This window comes from Patella vulgata, chromosome 1 (genome assembly GCF_932274485.2).
Source record: "Patella vulgata chromosome 1, xgPatVulg1.2, whole genome shotgun sequence".
NCBI lineage: Eukaryota > Metazoa > Mollusca > Gastropoda > Patellidae > Patella > Patella vulgata.
The window spans coordinates 61,031,738-61,058,525 of NC_065879.2; the positions used below are offsets into that span (position 1 = coordinate 61,031,738).

Below are 26,788 nucleotides of genomic sequence, written 5' to 3' on the forward strand. Positions count from 1 at the left end.
ATTGACAATTCTGTCAAAAAAGATAGGTTGCCAGGCAACAAATCAAATGCCCACAGCAGCTAAATCGTCTGATCTGTCGACATGGGTTGTCGCATTTCTTTTGTTTGTAATTAGGGGCATTTAATAGACAATTTCATACAGATGACATTATAATTTTCGTCATTTGAGGGTTCACAGGGTTCTAAAAACTAAAATAAGGGCCATAACACTGGAAGTAATCTGCAGAAATTGTTGAAATTTGACAGGCTTTTTCGTTTCACTAATTCAAATAATGCATAAATTCCATAACGCCTGTACAATATATAGATTTTAATGGCATCTGCCAAGTTGTTTAGCAGAAGGGGAGGTATTTTTAACAGCATGTTCTAAAAACTAAAATAAGGGCCATAACACTGGAAGTAATCTGCAGAAATTGTTGAAATTTGACAGGCTTTTTCGTTTCACTAATTCAAATAATGCATAAATTCCATAACGCCTGTACAATATTTAGATTTTAATGGCATATGCCAAGTTGTTTAGCAGAAGGGGAGGTATTTTTAACAGCATGTTCTAAAAACTAAAATAAGGGCCATAACACTGGAAGTAATCTGCAGAAATTGTTGAAATTTGACAGGCTTTTTCGTTTCACTAATTCAAATAATGCATAAATTCCATAACGCCTGTACAATATTTAGATTTTAATGGCATCTGCCAAGTTGTTTAGCAGAAGGGGAGGTATTTTTAACAGCATGTTCTAAAAACTAAAATAAGGGCCATAACACTGGAAGTAATCCACAGAAATTGTTGAAATTTGACTGGCTTTATCGTTTCACTAATTCAAATAATGCATAAATTCCATAATGCCTGTACAATATTTAGCAGAAGGGGAGGTATTTTTAACAGCATGTTGTGTCACACATACATGTACTGACTCTAGCGAGGTAAGCAAGGTCTTATTTTCTCACTCAAATATTCCTTTACATTGTACATGTGTTCACAGGGTCTGACACTTGACCGTTTAGCAATAAAAAGTAGCCCAGTAAAATTGACCGGGGTTCAAGAGTTTTTCGACAAGGATACAGTAGGGCGGTTCGTGAACGTACAGGGTGAGTATACTGAGACCTACATGTACGTTTAGAGCTGAACTAAAGTTCTGACTTCCCTGACTCATGTGTGCCTCGACACCCAATTTTTTTTGACAGAATTGTCAATAAACTTAAGTTCATTTGTTCAAAAAAATGAATCAATACTAACAAGGTGTGTCATTTTTCACTGTCAAAATCCTGCTATCATCCAGGATTATTAAAGTGATGATATTTAAAGTTCAGAGCTGAACTAGGGGAACATTACCTACATGTAAAAATGAAAATGAAAAAAAAACCCTAAACAATATACGTTTAGGGGTTAGGGTTAGGTTATACATCCAAAGGGATTTGTACATTACAATGATCATGAAAGGTGATGAGCGTGGACCTTCTAAGTACTATTTAACAAATTGTTTGTCTAGTCAACTGTCACATGCATGTACAATGTACATTGTACGAGTGTAGCATCTACTCTATTTTTACAACAAACTTTAAAATAAAACCTACCCGAGTAGATTTTCCTTTCTTCAGTAATGATCGTCCAGTAATTATATTAGCACCAATGAATATAATATTACATGGCTTGATCACAACAGGTTTATATCCCTCCTGGTAAACCCCAGCACCACCATCAATAATACTTGTTAAATCCAATTTTGGAACACCATTATTGTTTGTGTTATCAGGTTTACGTTTTTTCTTGGCCAGCATACTACTATCAAACACCATAGCTGGTCCACCGATATCGGTATTTTTACTACGCATGTTATGAAGATTTTGACGAGGAGACAACTCTTGATTAGGTTCTGGCGATTGGTCTCTTGCTCTCTCTTGCTCTACTATGCTAGAATTTACAGGTACAGGAGGTGCTTGCCGTTTTTTTGTAGGATTATTAATGTTATTGTTTTGCATGTTGTTTAAAGTACCTGAGCTAAACAAATCTGCAGATGATGAACTATGACTAGAGTTGGTGTTACTTGACTCTGAATTTTCCTTTTTCATTCTGTTGGCTATAATTGTAGGTATACCCTTTATAGGCTCGTCAATGTCACCAGAGTTTTTATTTGGCTCATCAGAGTTTTTATCAAGTTCTTTATCTGAGTTTTTAAAGAGTTTGTCAGAATTATATTTATTAGTTTCGCTATTGTTTGAATTTGCTATTATCGAAACTCCACTTGTTACTAAATTGATGTCATTAAAAGACTTGACTTCGTCTTTGTTTAAATTAATGTCATTTATTTCTTTATTCTCTGTATTGACGGCATTCACATGATTCACCTCCAACATCTTCGTTTCTTTGACTTCTTTACGAGAATTATATGTCATCTGTCTTGGTTTAGGTGGTGCAGGTTTTTTATCAACTTGCCGCAGTGTTGCAACTGGTTTTTGAGGTAAGGGTACAGAACTCTGTGTGGTGTAATTCTCTTCAGACCTGGGTTTATAAGGAGCAACAGTAACAATAGGGCTGGATTTTTTATGTTTGTTTGCTGTAGTTATTGGTGGTAGCAAACTTCTGGTAGTAGCTGGGACTTCATGAACAATCTTTGTCGGAACATCTTTTGACTTTTGAGCATTGTTGTTTTTATTAACATCTATAGCCGCCTTTTCTCTGGAACTTGACACTGAACTGGAATTTTTAAGGTTTGTGGAATTTAATTTTGTTGGTGCCACAGCAGAAATCTTAGAGTTAGGCACATTAGCTGGTCTCTGTGGAACTTTCTTCTTTGGAACTGATTTTGAGGATTCAAATATATTCCTGGTATTTGTGACAGTATTTGGTTTTGGAAGTTCATTAACTTCATTGATTTCATCTTTTAGAACAGTTATAGACCCATGAGGTGAAGATCTGCCAGAACTTGTTGTCACCATGGTGGTTGTTGTAGTAGTTCCGTTTTGTTCATTTGAAGTCACCTCCCCTTTCTCAGATTCTATTATCACAATATCTTTACGACCAAGTTTAGCATCCGGAGCTTTTCTAATCGCTACCGGTTTTATTGTTTGATTAATATGTTCCACGCTTTTTGTTCGGTAACCTAAGTTACCCTGTTTTATCACAGCAGCAACATTTTCATTTTTAACAGTTTTCACATTTTTTAGATTTGATGTTGGACGATCACTGAGTATATTTTCCAAACTTGCTGATCTTTTGATAGGAGGGTGCTTGTCTTCTTTAGATGTTTCTCTTTCAAATTTTTTAAACTTCCCTAATAACTTAGTAACAAATCCTGATCCAGGGTGATATTCCACTTCTTCTTCATCTTCCTCTGGCTGTGGATTTGTAAAAATACTGTCGTTTTCTTTTCCTAACATGGGTCTAGGAGACAAGGCTGCACTATCGGAATGTACACGGTCTGATCGGTACTCATTTCGTGAATGATTTGATCGTATTTTCCCATAAGATTTGAAGAAAGGGTTTTCACTGACAGAAACAATATTATGTTTATCCACTAAATGTTCACCACCTGCTATCTCCAATTCACCGTTACTGTTCACACCCTTGGTATTCATTGTATGATAATGGTTGAAATCTTGCATATTTGTATTAGAATTAAGATTACCATCATCATGGACACCATTCATTGATGAACTATCACTATTTAATTTCTGTTTATCAACTTGCCGCTTCCATGATGACGGTTCGTCCGTGACGGTGTAACACTGATTTCCCGACAATTGTGTACCCCATGATGAAATTGAAGCCATGCCAATCGAGGCAGTCATATAAGCAAGCACTTGGTTATACTAAAATTAAATCCCGTCATTAGAATACAAGTAGAGATTTTCCCGGATCTGTCGCCACCTTCCTTCTCGTCACTAGACCACAGTAAAACTTCATGACGTCATTTTAAGTTGAACCAAATATAAAAGGGTGAAGGTCGTTAACAAACCCCTTTTTCGATCCAGCGTCCATCTGGTGACATGTCATTTAGTTAATCCATTAAAATAATATGTTCAACAAGAATTTTAATTGTATCTCCGTTGATTAATTTTTAAGGTGTGTTTAAACAACGTAACTCACGTCTGACGGGTAGCAAATTTATCCCGTGATCTTTCACCTCGTCTGCTTATGCGGGATAGCACTAGCAGTGAATCATAAAAACAGCCCCGCCCATTTTGTATAAAATTTCAACAGGAATAAATTCTTATGAAGATTCTTATGTTGTCATATATAACATTCTTTAATTGACTAAAACATGTTTTGGTTCAACTAAGCGGATCAAGAGTTATTGAATTATAAAATCGATATCTATTAGCGCTGCACTACCGGAAATACTCCGCGAAGTTTGTTGTCAGGGACAACGTAAAGCGATATCGACGCCAGGGATAAAGCAATAAAATCCAGTGATTGCATTCACGGTGATTTAAAGTTCTCCGATTGTTTGTCAGATGTCACAGTGCTGTTAGTTGCCTCAATATTTTAAGTATATAACTCTCAAGATGCTGACAACAAAACCCGCAACCTCTATCGGTGCAGAAGCGTGGAGAAATTCAACTTTAAAAAGTTTGAAATTGTCCCAGTCAATCGTTCAAAAAAGCGACAAAAGTAATGACATCGGACGGGCTCTTGACCCGCTACCTCATTTGCGGGATACAGTCGCTCAGTTGAGCAACGAAGAAATCCGTCGGTATTCCCGAGATGTCAGAGTTGTGGTTTCTCAATTGCGGGAAAGTTTGTTGGAGGCAAATGAAGAAATAAAATCCCTCACTCGTGGTAAGGAAGCCTTGGAAAAAGCTCTGGAACACACAAGAAAAGATATTCAACTCAACAAAAACAGTCAAGAAATTCGATTATCACGACCAAGCAGAGAAAGGGTATTCTAACTTTTTTTTTATTTTTTGACAAATATTAAAGGAGCTGAGTCCGTAACTCAAAATCCTCCAAAATCTTCGACATCGAAAACACGAATTATTGGTCAATTTAAATCAACATTGATGATGTAAACTTACCGGGAAAAGATGAGCTTCTGATATCCGATATTTAAGATAAAATAATTTTTTTAACATTGGTACACGAATCGTGAACCATAATGCGCTTCAGCCCCAGTGGTATTGAGAGACTCGAGGGACGAGGCTAGACACATAGCACCAAATCATATGACCAAATCAAATGGAGTTATGTAGACTAGAATAACTAGACGCTAGAAATTTGCACTCGATTGAGATTGCTGACTTATTTCGCCGAACATAACCGATTTGAAATTGGAGTAAAAACGGAAACCATTAAATGTAAATCAGTTTATATACATTCATATTACAGTATTATATGCGTTGCGACCCACTTTTGTGAATTTCTAGGTCCCAAATGTTAGCGATTTAGCTCCTTTAAATAATAGATCTAGATCTACATAAAATATACAAAGTGGCTATTTTTGTTGACCTGTAATGATTTACAGTGGTACTAATATCTTTTTACAGCTCTTCCCATCACTCATGTGCATAGCCATAGTGAAAATATTTGACTTACTCAGTCTGAACCGTCGTAAATCTTAAACAGATTTCTTCGATTATGAACAAACTACTTAAAACTTTGGTTATTATAAACTTACCTGTGTGTTTGAAATTACCTACCATAAATAAAATCCATTGTACAACTAAATATCCCAGCGAATAAAAAAAAGTTCTGTCTTGTAAAATTGAACTTCTCACAAACAAACTTGACATTGAGAAATACAAAAATGGAAGCTAATTAGATCATTTCGTATAAGGGGGTCGAAGCAAGGCTTATCTATCATAACAGTGTTTGGCTCTTTTACAACAGTTAAAATTTTGTATATATAAGCTATTGCTCTCGGACCCAGTAATGAGTTTAGGCGTTTACAAACATAAATACACCCGTAGTACGTTATTTTGTTTCAGTCTTGTATTAATTATTTGGTTAGAGAGTTGGGTAGGATTATTTCTTTTAAACACAAGTGCAGAACAAAAAGAAGGACATTTGTTTTACTGGCCTTGAATCTCACCCTTGAATATCTTTAATATTTCCTGATGAACTTGAGCAGTCCTGTCAATTGACTTTGTCAATCTGCTGTAGCCGAGGTAAATCCATAAATGCTGATGTATTTTACATTTGCCTCAGCAAAATTAATAGTGATTTTTTTGTTTTAAATACATTTTTATAAAAACGATGTTTAGACATCCCAAACTGTTCTTACACGAATGTTTCGATTTCAGTATCTGTCGAATAAACAAAAAAAAAAGTAATTTAATCAGGAATACTATTGACATGAACAGTCAGAATGTGAATTAAATATGGAAATTATTAAAAAGCGGTGACCCTTTTTCATATTTTTCATGGTAATCATAAAACTTTGAAAAATGGACTAATTAAACCCCGTAATGGAATATATATAATAATAATATATATGATCAATTAAAATTATGAAATAAAGCGTGTTTATTTATAAATGTTAGCCACAAAGTTGCCTATAATTGACAGGGATGTAATATAATTTATAGAAATAATTATATACAGGGTAGGCCTATTTACAATTATGGGGTGATGATGATGTGAAAAGCAATATTATAATTATTCGTATAATCAGTGATATATCATTGTGAATAAAATTTAGTAGACTGACAATCAAATTAATGTTATTGTCTTTATTTGCTATTTTTGTTGCCCAAACTCAAACGATCGAAAAGGTTGTGCGCTGTTTTGCTTACAACATTCGTGATTGTCAAAATTTGTCAACCTTTTCCCCCTTCAGCATATAACGATGGTTTAGTTAGCTATCACGTGACATGTGTAAAGTTGTGATGGACACAGTCGAAAATACAAGCAAAAACATTGACTTTTCAAGAGAGAACTTTGTGCAATGGATTTTATTCAATCGGAGGTGATATCAAATACATAAGCAAGATTTTAATAACAATTAAGTCAATTATTCAGTAGTTTGTTCACAATCGAAGAAATCTGTTTAAAATTTACCACGGTTCCGACAGTAGAGAATTTTGCTCATGTCAATTATAATAGTGCAGCAGTCGTATGTTAGTTCTGTACATAGACAAAAATCTTTGGGCTACTTTTACGGCAGTGACGTGGACAAAAATCTTTGGCTTATTTTTTAGGGTTTGTAGGGTTAGCTTCCAATTGTTTAATAGTTTTAAGGGTCTTGTGGCCATAAAAATAGCCTACATACATGATATTCATTACGGTCCCGTAAAAATAGCCACTTTGTAAAATATAATGAATAAAAATGAGGAAATCTTTTGGATACGAGATATTATTATCACTTTGAAAGTGTTTCCCCGGTAGATCTAGGTAAAAATAAAGTAAGATTATGATTATGATTATGATATTCGATTTCCTGTGATTTGAACATAGGTTTACATCGGACATACACATAATTAAATTATATATGTGGGCCTGGGCACAATTTCTTATTAAAGATAAGCTTACATTATGTTGTCCTGGTCGTTCTTGCTATAGATAGATAGTTTTTTAAAAACGAGTACTGAATATTTCAATTACCATTGCTACGATAATAAACAAAAACTTGATTATTTATTTTAGCAGCATTAAAATTATTAAATGTTGCAGGTGTTGTAATCCATTTAATATCTCAGCCATCAACTGGCCTAGAGAGTTGATTATGGGCTTTTCCGGTCTTAAATAATAATTTGTATTGCCAGATAAAAGACCCGTAATTATTAATAGTAATATCCGGTAGGCAGAATTAGCTCTTAATAGACAAATCTGCCAAGCATTGTTGAAATGCACATTTTATGCAAGGGTTTTCAAATTTAATGATCGCTTAAAATATCTTGCATTATGCAATTCAGTGCTTGGATTTTCGATAATTAAATATGTGAATTGAAGTTAAGGTCATAGAAATATGATTTTCAAAATTAATTACAAAAAGTGAGTTAATTATGGCCAACATACAATAAAGGAAGAATATGCACAAGGCTGGCTTGATGCATCATTTAGAGAAAGGAATCCCTAGAAATGGTTCCACTAGGCCTACTGATGTCTTCCATCTTGCCTACAGCCACAGTATGTTTAGAAATATTACTAAATTTAATTATTTTAGCCATGGTCTGCCATAAGTGTATGCTTATATTATAGATTGGTAAGATAAATTTTTTAGTACTCTGCTCTGTATTAAATAGAATTAATTATAGAAAACCCATTTATTTTTATGAACTTTTTTTTTTTTTACATGACCACCTTACTAAATTTTTTCGTTTCAATTTATCAGCTTTTAATAATACCGGTAGTATTTTTTGTTTATTTACTGGTAGAGCAGTAAACCATCTTAGTTTAGCTTGCCGTTTCTGAAACATTTTTCATTGTTTTTTTCGTAATTAACGATATAAGCTTAAACAATATGAGTTTTTTTGTTAGGATGTATTTCTTCATCAGTCGAGAGTCAATACTTAACCATGCCATTGGCTGAAAAAATATATTCAAACTATTGTGAAAAAAATGTAAATATGAAAACTCTATTCGATAGAAGCCTATAACTTCAGAAGTTACGACAAAATGTGTGGCGATAGCACAATATACAAACCAAAATCGACTCGAAAATAGGAAACTATAATTTCTAATTTTCGACTTGCCGTGTATACCGTATTGTCGACTTCCAAATTAGCCATATTTTTGTATTTATTGATGGCAGTAAGAAGGTGTCAACACGCATACGAAGCCAAAATGCAACTCGAAAAGTAGAAATTAGGAAATTAACACACCATGCTATTAGCGACCTATCATTTTGGCTTGCTATCGTACTGTCGACTTTTCGAGTTTCACCTCGGAAGTTGTTGTAGTCTCAATTTTCCAGGTGACATTTGAATATGCGCAATCAGGGCTCACACTGACTTCCATTTTTTCCCGCCAAAACGGATAATAATTTTTATACAAAAATATTTTCATAGTTTTTCTCCACCAATTGGAATAAATATAAAAATATAAAAAGTAGAAAAATCGACAAGACGGTACCGGTACACAAGCCAAAATGCAAGTCCGAAATTAGAAATTAGAAAAAAATGGGCGTATTATCGCAGTGTATTATTTCTTATTTTCATATTTTTGAGTCCATTTTAGCTTTTTTATAGCTTGCTTTTGCCTCACATTTTGTCTTAACTTCGACTTTTCGACTTTCGTGTTTTGAAGGGGCGAAAAGTAATACTGCTGTAACAAGATCACTGTTAATACAGGTTTTCAGAAATTATAAGAATCCTATCACACATTATTATTATTGGAAAAAATGTTAGATTTTAATTTTTTTTTTTTTTTTTTTTTTTTTTAAATCTAGGGTTGTATTTACCAATGAATTTTAAAAACTATGAAATTAAGATTGGCATTCATTAAAATTTCCTTTTATTTGCATTCTGATGTTTATGATTTGGGTTTTTTTTTAGATGAATAAAATTATCTATTTTTTCCATTTGTCTCTTTTATGTGGAAAAGCCAGACAAAGTTCCGCATTGTAATAATAAGTTGTAATGTCATACAATCAGTGATGGGGGAATTAAAAAATCTTTCATGGCTTTATTTTTTCAGTAGTAAGCCATGGAACAAGTTTTTTTATTAAAAGTATGTTAGTGTAGTGTTCATATAATTTGTTTACCAAACAATTGCCTGTATCCAATCAAAGTGTTGGGTTAAAGTGTTACAAACTAGTGATTCAATCAATAATTGATCTGATTGATTAATTGGTCTGTAATCCTTCAAGCTCATTAATCTTGCCCTTATTAACGACTTTGAATGAAGGCTAGAATCAACCCTGACAAGAAGTGGAGTCATAGCATGGAAAAAAGTTATTGACATAGGTTTACCATATGTTAGTTTCAACCCGATCTAGTTGTATTGAAGGATTTTGTTCAGTTTATTTGAAATAAACTTTGTCACAAAGATTTTCTTTCATATATCATCATGCAATAACAGGTACTCTACCCAACATTGCAGTGTATGATACACCTTCTAGAACAACTGATATGTCAACATGTAATTCTAAATAATCAATGTATGGGTTATTTATTAATCAGTTGGATTAAGGTTATCACGACCTGATATAAATATTGTTTTGATGTAAAAACAAAACAATGGCACTTGTAACTTTGTATTTATGGAGGTTTTATTTTATTGGCTGTACAGATAGGACGTGATACTATATTATTCACGGTCTTGTTTCATGTCTAAATGCATCTTATTACACAGGGTCATGTTATTTTATTAATAATTGTCCCCCGCCTTTGGAAGAAAGCAAGGGACTATAAAAATAGGTTCGTCTGTCTGTCACACTTTTTGGGACACAATAGCACTCTTTCTAATTGAGCTAGAATGTTCAAACTTGGTGTAGGTATTTATTAGGTCAATTCCTTGATGGAGTTCGAAGATGAGCATTTTCTGCTTAGGGTAAGCAGAGATAAGCAATTTGATTGGTTGATGCTTTGGGACACGATAACTTTAGTTCTAATTAATTGAGAGTGATGAAACTTGGTGTATAGTTTCATTACATCATTACCTTGTCTAGGTTTGATAATGAGCATTTTCTGCTCAGGGTAAGCACAGCAATAAACAATTTGATTGGCCGAGACTTTGGAACACAATAACTCTCCTTCTAATTGAGCTAGAATGTTCAAACTTGGTGTAGATGTCTATTAGATGAATGCCTTGATGGAATGCGGAGATGAGCATTATCTGCTTAGGGCAAGCTGAGATAAGCAATTTGATTGGTTGATGCTTTGGGACACGATATCTTTAGTTCTAATTACGTGATAGTGATGAAATTTGGTATATAGTTTTATTACATCAATACCTTGACAAAGTTCAATAATGAGCATTTTCTGCTCAGGGTAAGCAGAGTGACAAGCAATTTGATTGGTCGAGACTTTGGAACACAATAACTCTCATTCTTTTTGAGCTAGAATGTTCACTTTTGATGTAGGTGTTTATTAAGTGAATGCCTTGATGGAGTTTGGAGTTAGAAGATGAGAATTTTCTGCTTAGGGTAAGCAGAGATCAGCAATTTGATTGGTTGATGCTTTGGGACAATAACTTCAGTTCTAATTAAGTGAGCGTGAGGACACTTGATGTATATTTTTATCACATCAATACCTTGACTAAGTTCCATAATAAGCATTTTCTGCTTAGGGTAAGCAGAGCGATAAGCAATTTGATTGATCGAGACTTTGGAACACAATAACTCTCCTTCTAGTTGAGGTAGAATGATCAAACGTGGTGCAGGCGTTCATTAGTTGAATGCCCTTGATGGAGTTCGATGATAAACATTGTTAGATTTAGCTCTTCATAATGCATCTTTAATATGTAAACTATATAAGCCTTATCAACAAATAATTTATTATTTTATTGTAACCATATATTATTTTATTGTAATAAATTATTAATATAAAATTTCTCATGGAAATGCATTATTTGAAACATGCACAATATTTAGAAATTTGAAAAAGCATCAAATCGAATCAAATATTCAGATAGCATTTAAAGATACATCAAGAATTACAGAAAGAGCTGTCTGTTTTCGCTAGATAATAGTTAAAAAAAAAATATAAATAAATAATGAATATATTAAAAATTTCAGTCAAATTACTTTATTCTGATCAAAGTCACAAACCCTGCCCACAGTTTATATTCACGATTGTCAAGTATTATTTCCATTATAATAAAGTCTGGATTGTCAGACCTTTGATAGGCAGTAGGCAAGTTTTAACAGCTGCATAATGACACTTTACAAATAGTAAAATCAACATTCTATGTGACCCCTATTTTTAATGAGATTTCCTGATTTGGGTTGATAAAGTTGTACTTATTCTGATCTATTTATAAGTATAAAACAGGGTAGAAACTCTGGCCATATCAATTTTTTTCATTTTAGTCTATGGTGTCAACAACCTATAGTAAAATGTAATTGTGTATTTTCAGGAGCGGGATGGAGCCGATGATTTGTTAAATGCTGAACGAGCTCATTTATTGAACTGTAAAAAAGCTCTGGAAGCTCAACTAAAACTGGTACAACAGCAGTTACAGGTACAGTATAGCAATATTGTAGAAATGAAAACAAGGGTTCTAACAATAACATCCTTATTTTCTGCACAAATTAGACTAATGAAGCGGGGAGCAATAATGTAGCTATATTGTTAATTGAAGGCCTACACATTGTGACAAAATTTGAATATTAAATGATAATTCTAGATGTATCATTGTATGTGAAACAAAATTTACAAGATGAACGGTATAGTGACTACCAATGTTATTATGGAGAACGCTAGATCAGAGATGGTCCTGCACATATGAGTGACGTTATATAATTTAGAGTTCTCTTGTTATTAATGATTTACTGTATATAATTTTAATGTTAAAAATCAGGATTTGAATGATGGGACTGTTCTAATATGACCACTGATGCTTATTGGTTTACCAGAATATTTAAAACTTATGCAAAGTGATTTGGCTAAGGTGTATGGATCTCACGAGATCAGAGATTTTTTTTTTCGTCATTTGTTTTTCATAGCTTGATTCCCATTACAGAAAGAATTAATAATAAAGGGTCTTGAAAATTATACTTTACTCATAATTTCCACATGGTTCTTCAGTCACATATTTTATTTAATTTTTTGTTAATTTATATCTGTGTATAAATTATTTTATGACACGTGGAAAATAAGTATAATTATTAAAGGTACACCATTGTTTTACTGTCCCCTTTTGTCACATGAGCCCTAAAATAGAAACACTGTTCAGACAGATAACCTTCCTGACACCCACTCACATATTAACCTTTATTTTTAATAGTCCTTTTATCCCCAAGATAAACTCGTCTCCAGTCAAGTATTTTTAATTAGTTTTTAAGAAGATGGACTCTTTTATACGCCCACATTTTCATGTGGACGTATTATGCTGTCGCTCCTGTGCGTAAAACGTCCGTCCACAATTTGTTTGTGGACACTCTACAGGTCACAATTTTTATCCGATTTTGACGAAGCTTGAAATATAGGTCGGTTCTTTTCGATATTGGCATGTATCAGACCATAACTTCATGGATTATGGCCCTTGATTGTACCAAAAATCACATATTTAGCTTGTGGACACTCTAGAGGTCACAATTTTCACCCAATTTTGATGAAACTTGAAATGTTTGTTTATAACCCAATGATCTTGGTTCCTTTCGATATTTGTGCATATCGGATCGCAACTTCCTGTATTGTTGCCCCTGTTTGTACAAAAAATTATTATCCGATTTATAAAAAAAACGTTCAAATATATCACTGTTACACCGTAATGTTGGTGGAGTTAGAATTTCGTGAAAATCGGACCAAAACTGCCAGACAAAACGGCTGCCCCTCATACGCAAATAGTGTAAACATCTGATATATCAAGTTCAAGGTTGTGGACCCTCTAGAGATCACAATTTTGATTCAATTTTGATGAAACTTGAAAAGCATGTTTATAACCCAAAGATCTTGGTTCCTTTCGATATTCACGTAATATCAGATCGTAACTTACTGAATTATGGCCCCTGATTGCATGAAAAATTATGTTTTTAGCTTGCGATCCCTCTAGAGGTCACAATTATTATCCAATTTAAAAAAATATTGAAATATATCACTGCCGGACAAAATGGCCGTCCCATGTACGCAAATGCTGTAAACATCTGGTATATCAAGGCTGTGGACCCTCCATCTTCAATAGAAGGCTTGATCTCGCTTTAACTACGTACATCTTATCAAGGCCTTCACGTAATACCCTGCATATTTCGGCACTAATTTCGATTGGGTACAAGACAAGCCCAGCTTGTGAGCCTATCAGATTTCTTGATCATGGCGAATACCAAGGCTCGCGCTTTCAAGCTAAAATGTCTAACTGTGATAATCGAGTTGCAAAGTTCAAGGTTCATTCAATGTCAAGGTTTCGGTGGAGGTCGCGATGTCACAATCTCTGATTGGACACTACTGCTCACTTGTCTGTAGATAACATAGCTATAAGTTCGGAAATTTTGAAGTAAACAAAGTCGTTGTTTTTTGTATTTTAGAGGAGAGCCGAAAAAAGCTCCCTTTAATGAACAAATTGAAAAAATTGCTCCCCTAAAAAAGCTCTCCCAGTTTCGATAAGAAGAGCGATTTAGAAATTAAGGAGAATGATCTGATATTAAGGAGAGTGATTAGTTGTTTGTATTGGAAATGGTTCTGAAGATCAAAAACTGTGTGTAAGGGGCCATTCTTGGTTACATAAATGATAATAAACATCGTCTGCTAAATAATAGCTTTCGTAGTCGTACGGTCAAGTCAAACTTCTACTTTCGTCTATAACTACAGTACATACAGTATTCCAATGGAAATACTTGTCGACATTTCTAAATATATATAGCTTGTATAAATTTTGTTTAAAAAAGTAACCCCTTTTCAAAATATTATAATCATAAACGCTTGAAAATTCCGTCAAAATATAATCTATTTCTTCCGGAATTATTCACATTGGAAATTTTCACATGCCATCTCTCGTAATTTCTCACGTCTCGCGAGAGTTCTACTTTTCATTTCAGTTAAATTAACCAATGGTGCATAGGCTCTATCTATTTTTAGCAACATATGCATCAGAATTTTATTACCTTGTGCGATCACATTATACTAATTGAATACACCAAATAAATGTTCACAATATGACAAGGACAGCATGGTGGCGCTCGGAATGTGAGTCTTTCACATGTGACCCGAGATACGATACTTCACAACAAGAGAAATGAACATAATAATGGTTCAATAATCATTGTTTTCCTGGAGAAGTTCAAAGAATACATCATTACAAACCCAAACTCCATTGTCAGTTGTATTAAAACTATTCTTATCAGCCATGGGCCGAGAATAATCTGCATGATATTCAAAGTCCGAACTTCACTTGTCAGGGGTGGCACCTGCAATGCTGACTAGGAATGTGTGCCTAGAAGTTTGGATAATACAAGAACCGACATCCACCGGCTGTGTACAAAACCGTTTGCTCGTAAAAGAACCCTTAACAGTTGGAAATCAACAAAAGTCAGATGTCCGGGTAAAATTCTCATATTGCACAGAAAAAAACTGAAGTATGGTGTTGATGATACATTAAACCCATTCCACCATGTGGGCTGCAGCCTCTGAAGCCCATTTGTTAATCTGGCCCTGAAATTCACCTTACTTTGAATTTGTTGCTTTTGAATTGCAGACTTTAGATCAAGCGAGGAAACGGTTGTTTGCTACATTACAGGAAAGATCACGTGTACTAGATCTACTATGTCTCGCTAACTCATCAATAACTAACACAGCCAATCAGGAACAACTTAAACTAAAACGAAGCAGAAGTATGATTGAAGGACGCATGTCTCGATTTGACGGAAGTCATCTTGGAGCGTGTCAAGCTGATCCCCTTGGTCCATATACGCCTGAAGCAGATTCTGCTCTTGCTGATGCTAGTGAGGCTCGATCTAGATCACTTTATCTTCGTAGAGAATTGAAAGACGCCATAGACCGATCTGAGAAACTACAGAAAGCCGCCCATAAATCTGTTAATGATGGTATGACACAGAAAATTGCTGAAACTGTTACTCTTAAGGTAAGTCTAGATTATTACAATGTAACCGGAAACAAGAAAACATAATTCCTTTTACTCGAAATAACTAAAATGGATAGACAGTGCTTTGTATTTTCGCTCTTCATATATAATATTCATGAATTAAAATTCTTTTGATAGAATAATTGCTATATAAGAGTGATAACTCGAACAACATGCCACCCTATATTAAACATTGAAATATGGGAACCATATGGGGGAAAGGTAGGATGTTGGCCCAGATGGTAGGATGTTGGCCCAGATGGTAGCATGAGGTTTCCATATGGGACCCATATTACCTTTCCATATAAAAAAGTGGGCAAATACATTTTTCATAATATTAGTGAAAAGAGTAGTTGGAAATGCTCTCTGTCGAGGTAAAAATCTCTTCTCTAGCTTTACACATGTGACCATAGAAGAAAATAACCATTTGTTAGTCTCAAAATGACTGAAGTATTGTGTTGACGAGCTGTTAATCTCCATTCCTATTATTATGCTGTTGTCAGTGACAGTAGGGAGGTTGACTCCATTAAATTGTAAAAGTGACCACTGAGATAAATTACTCTTTATTTCAGCAAGTAAACTAATATTAATTTTATTTTTAGCATCATCTAGGAGTTGGTTTAGGAGAGAATCGTCATGGTATTCATCGAGCCCAGAGATGGTACGATGCTACAGATAAAGCCAGAGGAAACTCGGTGGTAAGTATAATATTATATTTAGTGCAGAAGGATCACACAGCACCAACAAATAAACACAGATATTGAGTTATATTCAAATTGGCTCCATATGTCTGTGACCGAGTGGTCTAACTTGTGCACTTTTCTCCTTTCATCGATGTTTGTATGATTAAAAATGCCCCTGTGTCTATTTGCCGTAAACAAGATATAACCAATCCATCATTTTGCCTTACGAAACATACAACCATTGTATTGTGTGAACAGCCTCCTGACATGTTGCATCAGATGGTTGTATGAATTGGTTGTATCGTGTAAATGCCGCTGAAGTAGTAGTGTCCAACTTATTATCAGATTGAATCTACATGTACTAAAATAAAAAGTAATTATGTATGAGAAGGATCGATTCCTAATTCCTTTGCTGAATTCATGCTTGCTTATCAATAAATATTGTATGAAAACTGAGGTCTTTGAATGGACAATTTCTTTAAAACAAGAAAAGTTTAAAATGTTATCATTTTTTATTTTCACAGGGTCCAGTCATGTCGGCTGATTTAACTACAAGAGAAAGACTGGATCGACCTTTAGTCAGGGTTTTCCAGAGACATCCTGGTACTCAATTACCTGAAGCACAAGAAATCATTCGGGTAAGTTACAAATATTTCCTCTGGCATCTTTTGAGTGAAACCAGAAAAGGTGACTGGAGTACATTTAACTACATAATTGAGTACCAATTCCCCCGCTTTTGTTTGCAAGAAGTTCAACTTTGTGACGTTCACAAAGAAAGTCTGATTTTGGTAATGGTCCATATGTTATAATACTTATATAATGTCTAGGGTAGGAATTTGATCACGTTGACAGAATAGTCTGATCGCCAAACCCAATATTTCGAGGGAACCGGGTAATTGTATACAAAGTATTTTTATGATTGATTTTAGTAGCCTATGGTGTCCTCTTTCAGAATCTGCCGGGTGAACCTCGATCACCCTTAAGTGTTTTGAGAAATTCAAGATGGTGTCCAAGACGGGGTCATTTCAAATGATCCCCTATAACCCCCATAGTATTTAGTCTAGGATGATAATTTTGGTGTCTAATTGTATGTTTCTAGAGTCAAGGATTACACTGAAATCATTCATTATGTTGTGAGGTGATTAGATAATAGTAAAATCCAAAATGCCAGACAAAATGGCCCTTTAACTTGTTAGCGGCGGTTGAGGGCCATTATTTCACCAAACGAAACTATATCTAGAGACAAACTATATATTTCTGGATATAGGAGCATATGAGTGATACGATAAAACCACATGCCTATCAGGCATTCCGGGGCAACATGGGCCAGCCCTGAAAAGGGGGACACAGGCTGTTTTTTATACGCACACATTTTCATGTGGAAGTATATTGTCGTCCGTCTGGACATCCGTCCACAATTGTTTGTGAACACTCTACAGCTCACAATTCTTATCCGATTTCAACAAAACTTGAAATATAGGTTTATCACCCCAAGATCTCAGTTCCTTCCGATATTGGCATGTATGGCCCCTAATTGTACGAAAAATTGCATTTTTGGCTTGTGAACACTGTAGAGGTCACAATTTTTATCCCATTTGGTTTAAACTTGAAATGTATGTTTATAACCCACAGATCTCGGTTCCTTTCAATATTCGCGCATATCAGACCATAACTTCCTGAATTATGGCCCCTGATTGTACGAAAAATCACGTTTTTAGCTTGTGGACCCCATAGAGGTCATAATTTTTATCCCATTTAAAAAAACGTGTGAATATATCACTGAATATATCACTGTTACACCCTAAGGATGGTTGAGTTCGAATTTCGTAAAAATCGGACCGATATTGACAGACAAAATGGCCGCCCACTCGTTCGCAAATAGTGTCAAAATATTGCATATCAGGGTTGTGGACCCTCTGGAGGTCACAATTGTCATCTGATTTTGATGAAACTTGAAATGCATGTTTATAACCCACAGATCTCGGTTCCTTTTGATATTCACGCATTTCGAACCATACCTTCCTGAATTATGGCCCCTGATTGTACGAAAAATCGCGTTTTTAGCTTGTGGACCCCATACAGCGCAGTGGACGCTTACGGCTAGCCCCGGGATCCATTCACTTTTTTTTAATTGTCTGTATGTTTGTGTTTTCCTGAGTATGATGTCCTGTCCGTGTATTTGTTTTTTTGTGTAATAGAGGTCACAATTTTTATCAGATTTAAAAAAACGTTTGAATATATTACCGTTACACCCTAAGGATGGTTGAGTTTGAATTTCGTAAATATCAGACCGAAACTAACGGACGAAATGGCTGCCCCTCGTTCGCAAATAGTGTCAAAATATTGTGTATCAGGGTTGTGGACCCTTTGGAGGTCACAATTGTCATCTGATTTTGATGAAATTTAGAATGCAAGTTTATAACCCAAATATCTTGGTTCCTTTCTATTTTCGTGCATGTCGAATCGTAACTTCCCGAATTATGGCCTCTGATTTTACGAAAAATCGAGTTTTTAGCTTGTCGTCCATAGAGAGGTCACAATTATTATCCGATTTAAAAAAACGTTCGAATATATCACCATTACACCGTAATTTTGTCTGAGGTTGAGTCTCATGAAAATCGGACGAAAATTGCCAGACAAAATGGCCACCCCTCGTACACAAATAGTGTAAACAATATCTGGTATATCAAAGTTGTTGGTTCCTGTCGATATTCGCGCATATCGGATCGTAACTTCCTGAATTATAACCCTTGATTGAACAAAAAATCACGTTTTTAGCTTGTGGTCCCTGTAGAGGTCACAATTTTTATCCGATTTAAAAAATCGTGTGAATATAACAAAATTACACACCAAGATCTTGGTTCCTTTTGATAACAGCGGATACCCAAATTTAACTTCCTAGATTATAGCCCCTGATTGTTCGAAAAATCGCATTTTTAGCTTGCAGATTCTTTAGAGGTTAGAATTTTTTTCCGATTTTAAAAACCGTTTAAATACATTCCACCATAATGAAGATTAAGTCCTATTTCAGGAAAATCAAAATGAAACTGCCCGACAAAATGGCCGCTCTTTGTATGCAAATTGTGTAGAAGTGTGTAATACAAAGGTTGTGGACCCTCTAGAGCACGGGTTCCACGTCGGCCGTATATGCCGGTCGAGACCTACGGCTATTGAAATTGACCGTTCCTAAATCTGACCTAACGGTCATTTTGCACGCCGGAAAGAGGGTCTTTTTTTTAAAAAAAAAAAAAAATTTCAAACATGACTGTGTAACTATACAAGAATGCACGTCGTCTAGAAGCCAATCTCATGATTGGTGTTATAGAGTTGTATATATAGTCGTCAACAGATTATACTGAGTGTTGTGTTGATAATTAATGATGAGTATCTGGTAGTAGAACAATAAATGTTAATTGATAAGTGGGAATCTAATCAACGGCGTGAAGCGGCCCATTGTTAATCATTCACGTATTGACCACGTGTCATAAGAATTTTCAACAACAAAGCCGTTTACCGCTATTACGGTCAGGCACAATGTAAACGAGGTTATTATGATCTTCGAAAAAGGGCAATTGCTATGAAGTATTGCTCTTCGAATCCAACCAACTGTCATATCAAATAAAAACAGCATAGAAATTACGTAAATCCTCAACAACGTACGTGTTGGAAGAAAAATGCATTTAAAAATAAAATGTTTATAGCGGTATTCCGGCCTTGTGGAAATTGTTGAAATAAAATCTAGAGATTAGTTAACTTGCTTACCGAACAATTAAGAAAAATACGTATTCCAGTTCTATTGTGCAGCAATATTGATAATTCCACGTGTCGAAGAAATGTCGTGTATATACGGTTACTCTTATACACGACCATATTCTAGGGGGCGCTAGTGTCGCTAGCCGTGAAGTTAGTTATCCGTTAGTCATTTAGTTATACATTATTAGGATTTAAGTCACAATTCTGCGGCCCGTACTTCCGTAAGAGATAGTCTAAAACCAAAAAAATGTGAGATGTATGCCATGGATAATTATATATTTATCTCCATTTCAAAGTTATTGTATTACAACTCAAAATTATCCAGGTCAGTGTGTTTTCTATAGAGCACGTGTTAATTACGTGTGAGCTACTGAAATGGTTTTTCTCCGGCCAATTCAACTATTTCGTTATTTAAGTAGCCAAAACGGAATATTTAATTATTAAATAATTATCATGAGCCTTACTAATATTTCATTTTTAAGTCAAATATATTTTTTTTGTGCACCCCATGGTGACAAAGTAGTATAGACACGTGAATTCACAATACCCTACCATGAATAAAAAACATGAAATATAAATTTACTTTGAAAAGTTTTCGTGCGTTATCAAAAATGACCGGCAGGTAAAATTTTGAAGTGGAAGCCCTGCTCTAGAGGTCACAATTTTGATCCGATTTTGATGAAACTTAAAACATATCTTTATATCCCAAAGATCTGAGTCCCTTTTGATATTTGCACATTTCGGGCCATAACTTTCTGGATTTTTGCCCCTGATTGTACAAAAAATCGTGTTTGTTTTTTTAGCTTGTTCTCTATCAATCTGTTGCAAAATGTAGGCGTATCCTGTCTGGCAGCTGCTGGTTGAACATTTAATAAACCAAATTCTACCTGCAAAATACGAAAACCCCAACAAAACTAGGCAATATTCATCTGATGAGCCACATATTACAAACTCCGGAGCAAGTTGGCTGGTTGTAGTGTTCTCAATTAAGTATCCTTCTACCAGCAATACAGTTACGGATCAAGTTTTGACGGATTACCATCTTCTAAAATCAATCATAAAAGAAAACTTTGTATACAATTTCCAGGTTCAGCCATAGACTTCTGGAACTGGAGTAACTTTTCTGTCGTGTGATCACTTTGATATACTTTCTTTTGCAGTGTTTTATCATTTGTGACAAAGTAGTCGAGTGGTCTCTCAATTACAATGTCTCGAGTTTGAATACCTGAGTGGGTCAAAAAGATTTTTCACGTCTGGACTTTACTCGTCAACAGTTGTGCTGGGGAGGCTGACAAGGAAAGTGTCTAGCTGTTCAGAAGGGATGGAAAATTGAGCTCCTTGAGTCCTTCTATTTACTCATTGCTGTGCACATAAAAGAAGCCCTTGAAATCAAAGAAGAGTAGGCTAGAATTCCACTGTGTGTACAAAATGCTCCCACCTTGCACTGTGTATACCAATATCAAACTAACATTTGAAATCAATTTGGGCTATTAAACAAATTTTGAATTAAATATTTTTCAGGGTGGCGATTCTCTGCTTCATTCACTAACGGCAACTAGTAGAAATATCGGGTTAATGAAGTTAGCGAATATCAAATTACGTGATGATTTGAAGAGTAAAAGTATGTCGGTAGATGTCGATAGTCAGATAATGAGGATGAGACGAAGAAAATCTGACCATCGTTGGTCTCTAGGAGCTGCATTTTAAAAAATATATTGTTTTTAGTTATTTCAGTTAAGAAGTGTTCATCAGTATTATCAAATTAAGTTTGTATTTAGTGTTAAAATATTTATATTAATAAATTTATTTATGACCAACTGTTTGAAAGGGTTTGAAGAGATTAACCAGTGTTAAAATACTGACATCACCCTTTGATGTTGGCGTACCATTATTTCAAATAATGGTATGGCAATGTGTCAAGTGTACTAGTTGAAATTTTAGACGCGTGCGACGTATTTCATTGCAAAGCACCTACACGTGTCTGTATTTTAAATTGTTTAATGGTCTCAAGCTTAAGAGTAAGACATTGCGTAATATATTGAAACAACAGCTTGGGACTACTTAATGTGTTGCTCTCGACCGTTAAATCACACTTAATTTAATTTATCAGATAATGCTAGTTGTGCATGTACATAACTTAAAGCTTTCAGAGGGAGACAATTTATTAACTACTTTGATTTGTTTCAAGTGCACTGAGATTTTCGGTCATTTGATCTTAAATATTGATTTTAAGTGCTCCCATTCTCCACCCTTTCAATAGAGATGTTCACACTCTTCAAATGCCTTATCAACAGAGCTGGTTATAAATTATTTAAGATCAATCAGTATTGTTTGTGTTTTGTTTTAAGATTAAAAATCTTCAACATTTTGTCATTGAACCTATTGAAATCAGTATTATTCCAATATCAACTCAATTTCATATTGGCCTATTGATTGTATATATTATAAAGGCTTCCAATATGTCGAATTATTCAATCAAAATATTCTAATTTCATATACAAGTATAATTCAGGTAAATCACAATATTTTAATGAAATTGTACTTAATATGCAAGGTTTTTCAATCAAAAGCTTCTCTTTCAAACCGCCAATAATCAAACAAAACTTTGTTACCTTTTTATATTTCAAAGTTATATTTTCAGCATTTAACTGTGTTTTCCAATAGTATTAATATGTAATATAGATATTGACATTTTTAATTGGCTTCCTTATGTTGAAGGTTGAACCTTTAAGAACAGACCACTTCAGAATCTTAAGGGTCTGTATTTCAAGGTCAATATTTAATCCTTCTTAAACATATATTATGCAACAGCTAAATCGACCTATTGCAGGTCTTTAGGCTTGAAATGTTATCTAAATTAATAATTAGCATTAATTAAATTATGCAGACCGTAATCAACTCACGATGTCAATGCTAGCCTGTGATATTTACTGGATTAGGATCCGATTTGCTGCTCAACTTTCATTCATGATTAAATCATGAAATGGATAATCGAGACTGTTTTTTATCGTACCGACTTTAGTAATGATGATCCAGGCTAGGCCGAAAATTCAATCGCTAAATTCTCGGTTCAAAGTGGATCAATTTGAATGAAATTTTCAGCAAATTCTCTTTACATTACCTAGTTTTTAACCATTATAGTGAAAACTGCCAGCTCTTTATCTAATCTCCCATAATGTATCTTTAATGATGAAATGTAATATTTATATTTTGTACTAAATTTTGCTTCTAGTTTGTTTTGTTAAATTACATCAGTTATTTTTATGTGTTGTTTAGGATTTCATGTATCTAAATATTTAATAGTAAGGGTTTTCCCGGCTTTACACAAACAGCCCTAAAATTAAAGAAATAAGTCCCTTACATGATGGGGTTGGGTGGGGGTGTAGCTCCTGCCTCGAGTCCTTAGTGGAATATTATCTCCCCTTAACACCACAAATTGTCCGTCTGCTGAGCAACAGTTTTATCTGTGTGAGTGGTAGTAGTGATCTTACTATCATTTCTCAGATCATTTTGAACAAGACAAAGAGTAGAGTCGTGTGCCTAACCTCATGGGTTTTTCTCAAGGTCCCCAGCTTTCCTTTGACTGATAAAGTTACAAATGCACACGAGAATTATTGAGATTTATATATGTTGAATAACCTAGTTTGTGTCAAGTGGACTTAAAGCCCACTTGCTCGAAATGTCTTTTTATAATATTTATACACTGGACATTGTGATTAGTTTGGTAGCATTTTGATGATTTGTTGTGTTTGTTTTTGACTATATATATATATATATATCAGTGATGTAAAAATTTCTTAAACCAGTTCTTAATTGTATTTAACATTAAAAGATTTTTTTTAAAACATTAATAATATTTATAAATTAAATTAGAAATCTTTATAAACGAAATGAAAAGCTGTTTAATGTCCTTCTGTTCTGCTCCGACTGGGCTATTGAAGACGGGAATAACGCCATACAGTGTGCAATGAGGGAAATTTTGCCCATACCGGCGTTATATCCTACTGTTATATCAAAGTCCAACTGCCATGGGATCTTTTACGTGCACGTCAATGTGTACACAGGACCGCGGGGAAAGTACGTCGGAAAATCCCATTGAACTTTCTCATCCAACACCATGAGCAAAACATCTTTATAAGATTTAGGATAATATTAAACATGTTTCACTAATAATCTACACCCACACATATTTTTATCAATTGTTTGTACCATTATTATTGTACATAAGGTATATTTAATTTAAAGCAACAGTTTATGGAATTTGGTATATTTGTTGATAAAGGTGTCTTTTTAGTATAAAAATCAACTCTTAAAATCAAAAGAAATAGTCCAATGGCCTTGTATGAAAATTTCAGCTCAAAACTTAGCCACCATAACTTCCAAATGTACAGTTATGGTTATCCAGGTACTTGGGTATAGCATCTTGCAAATTAATAACTAACCTCAGTTTGTATTTCTTCGAAAAAAGATCAGTTTCATATTAAAAAGTAGTCTAATCAAAGATTATTCATTTGGATCAAGTTTTCAATTTAATCAAGTTTTTTATTTTGATGTTTCATGAGGAAGAATTTAATATCCCTCTCAGATTGTTTTATCAGTTTGAGAGTCCGGTTGAATGTTTTAGAATAAATTTTATTCTCTAATTTATCTGTACATACTGTAAATAAATACACTGTAAATAAATACACTGTACATTTAAATTGTTGTAATTACGATTAATTTATTATCAATGTGTGCTGTGATAGGTATTGTTTTCTGCTGATTAAGTGGATTTATCTGCCAAGATTTATATTTTGTATTGGTTTTTTTATTTTTTATTTTTTTTTTTACAGTAGTTGAATTACATTTACAAGCCATTTAACTGTCTGGCCCCCCGAGTTCACAAAGCATTCTCAGACTTAAGTTAAGAATTTACTCAAAATTGTTCCCCTTATTTTATCCAAAATATAGCCCATTATAGAACTTTTGTTGTTTTAATGTATCAATGAGATACTATGTCAGTATGTGAAAAGTTTTGTGTTTCTGGATCAAAGATGTTTCTCATAAACAGTGATTGAAAGTTGAGTAAATTCTTAACTTAAGTCTGAGAATGCTTTGTGAACTCTGATCTAGTTTGTTTGTAAAGGTACAAGTTTATTGAAAAGATTAAATAGTCAATTCAGTTGTCTTCCTTTATTACAGTAATTGATCATTTTAATTAATTTCAATGCATTTTAAATTTTTAGCCAGTTTTTATACAAATTGTAGTTAATTGGCATTGCATTCAACGTCTAGGAAACGTCTAGCAATAATTGTTTACTCTTTTTCATTATTAATTTCAAACCAAAGAAACCATACTTATATAAGTTTTTGCTGAAGTTTTTTTAATGTAATTTGTATACTATAGTTCTTAATATTCAAGTTCTGCTAAATATTATAAATGTTAGAATCATGGTTGTTTTTAAGCGATTTCCTGAAATACAAACCTTCCTTCATCCAATTATTATTTTAATTATTTTGCATTGGGTATCTTCATAGAAACAGTGTCAGTTTAATGGAGTCCTTGGGCTGCCCAAAGAACGCATTGCTGAAATTTTAGCATTGATATAAAGATTGTGTATGAATTTTGTGGCAGAAGGCCAAGGCCTCCCTAGATAATGAGGCCCTGCATTGGCTGCAGCTGACATGTAAATCCAGTACTTCTGCATAGAAACCTCCCCGTTATTCAGCGTGATGAATCCTATCACATTTATAGTGTTATCTATCATTGCTGGTTTTATTCTTTTTATTCAAAACATTGTCTCATTTATTCCAGCTTTTTGGCTAAATATATAAAAATATTAATGATGCAATACAAGTAAAACTCAACACTTGTTACATATAATTATTGTAATCCACTTTCCATGCATAATTTTATAGTCTATTTGAAAGTTGTAAATTATTTTGTGTGAAAAAAACAAAAGCTTCCAATAAAAACATCACCCATATATAATCTTGAGATCTAGTGTAGTTTGTTGAGTGGCATGGGGACCACCCTGAACTACTGCACCCTATAATATTGCACATCAAACCACGGTACTTGTAATCAATATTTATGAGACACAAGATCGGGTCAGAACAATGACAATAGGATATGCCAACCTTACACCTGAACACGAGACTGCATTTATTCAAGATCTGTGACTTGAAAACTTTGGTGCTATCACACTACCAATAACACTGGGCAGCATTGCATACAAAGCCCCAATAAGACCAGCCATTATCTGACAACATCTGCATGTTTTTTCTTTTTATAAAGCATCGATAATTTTGCTTATCAGTGCTAAATGTGAGCATTCACACTCAATTAGAATCAAAATTGTTGAGCTCCAAAGATAATGTGGACGTCTATTGCCATCGCCCCTGTGTGTGTGTGTGTCTCGCCTACAGGCCACAATTCTTAAGTGATCATCTTGAAACTTTACATACTTATTCCTTATACCCTAAGGATGATCCCTATTGTTTTTGGTGCATGCCCGACCCCCAGGGGCTGAGTCACGCTCATTTTTTGTATTTGTCATCTACAGGCCGCATTTCTTAACGAATCATAATGAAACTTTGCATACCCTAAGGAACATCCCTATCGTTTGGGGTGCATGCCCAACCCCAAGGGGCAGAGCCACGCCCATTTTCTTTTTGTGTGTCTGTGTGTCGCCTACAGGCCACAATTCTTAAGTAATCATCTTGAAACTTTACACACTTATTCCTTATATCCTATGGAT

At 34.3% G+C, this 26,788-nt stretch overlaps 2 protein-coding genes and 1 long non-coding RNA gene across 4 annotated transcripts in view; 2 read left to right on the top strand and 1 right to left on the bottom strand.

Annotated features, from left to right (window-relative positions):
• The window catches only part of LOC126831145 (hybrid signal transduction histidine kinase A), a 49,995-nt gene extending 45,856 nt beyond the window's left edge, over positions 1 to 4,139 (bottom strand). The window contains exon 1 of the mRNA XM_050561821.2: positions 1,572 to 4,139. Within this exon, the coding sequence (XP_050417778.1) occupies positions 1,572 to 3,785 (2,214 nt within the window). The 5' untranslated portion in view covers positions 3,786 to 4,139. The remainder of the gene's footprint in view (positions 1 to 1,571) is intronic.
• LOC126831860 (uncharacterized) overlaps positions 3,971 to 26,788 on the top strand; it is a 35,072-nt gene continuing 12,254 nt past the window's right edge. Inside the window, exon 1 of the long non-coding RNA XR_007684392.1 lies at positions 3,971 to 4,059. This is a non-coding gene — a long non-coding RNA (uncharacterized LOC126831860). The remainder of the gene's footprint in view (positions 4,060 to 26,788) is intronic.
• Positions 4,357 to 26,003, top strand: LOC126831465 (coiled-coil domain-containing protein 105). Of its 2 annotated transcripts, XM_050561978.2 has the most exons (7): positions 4,357 to 4,877; positions 8,099 to 8,137; positions 11,953 to 12,057; positions 15,226 to 15,612; positions 16,215 to 16,310; positions 16,820 to 16,933; positions 21,570 to 26,003. In XM_050561978.2, the coding sequence occupies exons 1-7, from the start codon at positions 4,503 to 4,505 to the stop codon at positions 21,753 to 21,755; spliced, it is 1,302 nt and encodes a 433-aa protein (XP_050417935.1). In that variant the 5' UTR covers positions 4,357 to 4,502; the 3' UTR covers positions 21,756 to 26,003. The 2 variants fall into 2 exon arrangements, with proteins under 2 accessions (XP_050417935.1, XP_050417944.1); XM_050561987.2 differs by lacking the exon at positions 8,099 to 8,137 and having other exon boundaries at positions 4,358 to 4,877.

What these genes read in the sequence shown, in the direction of transcription:
- LOC126831465 (XM_050561978.2), top strand. Translation starts at nt 4,503, where the DNA reads ATGCTGACAACAAAACCCGCAACCTCTATCGGTGCAGAAGCGTGGAGA. An exon ending in AAGCCAGAGGAAACTCGGTG is followed by an intron (nt 16,311 to 16,819) that starts GTAAGTATAATA and finishes TTATTTTCACAG; the next exon opens with GGTCCAGTCATGTCGGCTGA. An exon ending in AAGCACAAGAAATCATTCGG is followed by an intron (nt 16,934 to 21,569) that starts GTAAGTTACAAA and finishes AATATTTTTCAG; the next exon opens with GGTGGCGATTCTCTGCTTCA.